At 49.0% G+C, this 3,579-nt stretch overlaps 2 protein-coding genes across 6 annotated transcripts in view; one reads left to right on the top strand and one right to left on the bottom strand.

The window, feature by feature from the left end:
- Nucleotides 1–2,637, bottom strand: part of FASTKD1 (FAST kinase domains 1) — a 44,424-nt gene extending 41,787 nt beyond the window's left edge. Inside the window, exon 1 of the mRNA XM_023743522.1 lies at nt 2,139–2,637. Coding sequence (XP_023599290.1) covers nt 2,139–2,637 — 499 coding nt within the window. The remainder of the gene's footprint in view (nt 1–2,138) is intronic.
- Nucleotides 1,617–3,579, top strand: part of PPIG (peptidylprolyl isomerase G) — a 41,226-nt gene continuing 39,263 nt past the window's right edge. For 2 of the 5 annotated variants that reach the window (XM_023745147.1, XM_014445508.2), the window contains exon 1: nt 1,617–1,833. The gene's annotated coding sequence lies outside the window, so the exon portion shown is untranslated. Of the gene's footprint in view, nt 1,834–2,115; nt 2,244–2,406; nt 2,422–3,579 lie in introns of those variants that run through there. The other 3 variants (XM_014445497.2, XM_014445513.2, XM_023745176.1) reach the window with 2 other exon arrangements.

Genomic DNA, 3,579 nt, shown 5'->3' with positions numbered 1-3,579 from the left:
TACTCAAGAAAATCCATCTTAATAATGGTTAATATAAATCAGATTTTTTTTTTTTTTGGTGCCCTTGGCCAGAATCGAACCTGGGACCCTTCAGTCCGCAGGCTGACACTCTATCCACTAAGCCAAGCCAGCTAGGGCATAAATCAGATTTTTTAAGGTCTTGCAGAATTGCCCCCCTCACTGCAAAGTGTAAATCATGCAACCCCTTAACTGTCCAAAGATGAGTACGCTGTTGGTCCCTTGCAATAAAGGCAATCAATGGCTTAAGGAATTGTCTTGTTTTACAAGACCCTTACATGGACCACATGTCTAACTATTGTTGATAATTAGTTCACAGGCCGGGGTTTAATAAAAAATTAAAATCATATTAAGTTCTTTTATTTTTTTATAACTTTACATTCTTTTTACATAAATAAAAACCTAAGTTCCCTTTAGCTAGTTCCTTTAAAACTTGCGCCACATCCCCCACAAGGATTGGCCCCAGCACCCTTTCCTCCCAAAAAAGCAGTGGGCATTTATTTCTAACATAATCTAGGGATTCTTACTTCTTAAAATAATAACAGTATATGTCCTGTTTCCCCTACAGAGCACTGTATTTGGAGTCAAAGACTAGCTTTGATATTTAGAAACTGTGTTTAAGAGGAGCCACTTAATCTCCCTGTGCCTAAATTTCTTTATCTGCAAAACAATGATAACAACCTATACCATGGGGTATTGTGAAAATATAAAAAACGAGCATCAATGACTTTATAATTTTCCTTTTTCCTCAAATAGCACTTTTTTTCTTTGTTACAAAAAAATTGTGTCATAGCATTAACTAGAAGCTGAACTGGAAGCTTCGTTTTTAAAAAATCCTCACCTATGTTTTTATTGCTTTTTATTTATTTTTTTTAAAAAATATTTTATTGATTTTTTATAGAGAGGAAGGGAGAGGGATAGAGGGTTAGAAACATCGATCAGCTGCTTCCTGCACACCCCCTACTGGGTATGTGCCCGCAACCAAGGTACATGCCCTTGACCGGAATCGAACCTGGGACCCTTCAGTCCTCAGGCTGACGTTCTATCCACTGAGCCAAACCAGTTAGGGCTGCTTTTTATTTTTTTAAAATATACTTTCATTGATTCAAAGAGGAAGAGGTAGAAACATCAATGATGAGAGAGAGTCATTGATCCATGGGCTGCCTCCTGCAAGCCCCCAACTGGGGCTGGAGCCCACAACTGGGGACCCTTCAGTCCGGAGTCACCCGCTCCCTCCACTGAGCCAAAGCAGCTAGGGCTTTCTTTCTTTTTAGAGAGAGAAACATGGATGTGAGAGATAAACAGAACATCCATGGGTTGCGCCCCAACTGGGGAGCCAACCCACAACTTAGGTATGTGCCCTGGCCTGGAATAGAATCCGCTACCTTTTTGGTGTAGGGACAAGGCTCTAAGACACCCAGACTGGCTCGGAGCTTCTTCAAGGGAGGGCTTTCTTCCCAATAAAGACGACAAATAAGTGTTTTCTAAGTAAAGCACTTCCTCTCGCGAACTATTTGGCATTCTTACATGTAGTTACAAACGGTCCCAATCAACGAAACTACCTATAAACTAGGTAGTTAACCAGCACCAACACCCTAGAACTCCTGGCAGGGCCGGGGTGACCCAATCCAGGGAGCACCAGGAACTAAGGTCGGCCGACCCGTGACGTACTTCCGGCGCGACGCGTCCCCTCCACACTGCGACGGGGCGGTGGGGGAGGGAGGCGGGTAGTGGGCTTTAGCGCCTTTTCTGGCGGCGGTAGATTTGAAGCGCTCCGCAGGACCGGGCCGGCAGGAGGAGACCGTGCGGGTGCAGGTGAGCGGCCTGAAGCCCGCGTTGTTTCGGCGGCGTCCTTCGCAGCAGCAGCCCCGGGATACGCGAGCGGGAAGGGCCGGAGACGAGGGGCGGAGCCGGCGCCACAGGCCCTGCCGACTCAACCGTCTTCCCCTTGAGGCTTCGGGGCTGCCAGGTTCCAGAGGGGACCCCCGTTGAACGTGTCGCCGGCTCTGCCGAGGCCGGCTCAGGAGCAGGCTTCCCGCCGCGTCACCCGGGCCGGGGCCGCGGCCCTCCCCCTGCCGGCCTCCGCCCTCTCCGTCGCGGCGCACGCCTCCCTCCCTGACGCATTCTGCCGCACAGGCTGTAATATGGCGGCAGCGGCGGCGGCCTGAACTCTGGGGAGCCGCGCTGGGTTTTGATGCTTCCGCGTCGTGAGACTGAACGCTCAGGTGGGGGAGGCAGGCGGATTGGCGGGGTCGGGGGAGGTGTGACCTGACTTCCTGTCAGGTTCGGGGTGGAGAGGAGCGGGCGAGGGGCCGGGATCCCGGGGGGAAGGCTCGGCTGAAGACGGGCTTGCCTCCTGCGACCTTTTTTCCACCTCCCGGAGGCGGCGTCTGCCGGGGCCAGGTAAGTGGCCCGGGCCGCCTGGTTCGGCTTCCTCCGGACACGGGGACGCGGGCTCGGCCCCTCGCGGCCCGGCGCGTCTCCAGGTTCTCCCACGGCCGCGAGCGGCGCAGGCCTCTCGGGAGAGGGGACGGCTCGCGGGGGAAGAGGACAGCTCCTGGGCTCCGTCTGCTTTCGCGGGCCAGTGTGTGTCGTCGGCTCCTCGGAAAGGAGCGACATCGAGGTCTGCAGGAGCGGAGTGTTCCCCGGCGTTCGGAAAATGTGATAAAAGCACCATTTTGTGCAATGTCTTCTCATAACAGTACTTTCTGTGCAGGATCTAGTTTTTGCAAAAAAAAAAAAATGATCACAAATACTTCCAAGGGATAATTAAATGTTTTTGGAAATTTGGGGGGTACGTTAACTTTAATTAGCTAGAACCAGAGAGAGGGAGCATGTGCGTGTGTGTGTATGTATTTTCATTTGGCAAAGAATGGCCAGTAATTTACCGGTTCGGAAGGATGATGGTGTGTGTGTGTGAGTGTGTGAACATTTTTGGAAATTGTGCCATAAAATCCAGAAAAGGCACAGATATCTATAATAGACCCTTCTCTGATTAATATTTGTTATGTATCAGAAAATTTACCCATTTTAGCACCCCCCCCTTTATATTATTTTAACTATTTGAGATGGGATTATTTTTATAACAAGTTTTAAAGAGTTCACTTTACATTTTTTAATGTTTTCTTTATGATTCAGTATCATTGGTGCCCTGGGATCGTAAGGGTCTTGTTTTGTAGGATTCCGTGCTTTTTTTTTTTTTGAATTGTGTTTGGTTTTTACGTTTTTTCTCGGGGGTGGGGGGTTGGTGGTTGCAGGCTGTTGTCAGGGTCGGCCTTCCTTTGTTGTCAGGAGGGTGCAAGTTTGCAAACTTCTTAGGTTAGAAAATACTGATTTGTTTTTGGCTCAACCATTTTATTTTATTTTTTATTTTATTTTAGAGAGAAAGGAAGGGAGAGACAGAAACATTAGTTTGTTGTTCCACTTGTTCATTGGATGATTCTTGTATGTGCCCTGACGGGGAAGAGAAGCCACTACCTTGGCATCCTGAGACACTCAACCAACTGAGCTTTCCAGCCAGGGCTGGCTCCAACCATCTTTTTCTGAACCTCAGTTTCTTCA

This window comes from Myotis lucifugus, unplaced genomic scaffold, assembly GCF_000147115.1.
Source record: "Myotis lucifugus unplaced genomic scaffold, Myoluc2.0 scaffold_5, whole genome shotgun sequence".
In the NCBI taxonomy this organism is placed as follows: domain Eukaryota; kingdom Metazoa; phylum Chordata; class Mammalia; order Chiroptera; family Vespertilionidae; genus Myotis; species Myotis lucifugus.
The sequence above is the reverse complement of the archived record's forward strand: the minus strand, read 5'-3'. Positions and strand labels throughout refer to the sequence as shown.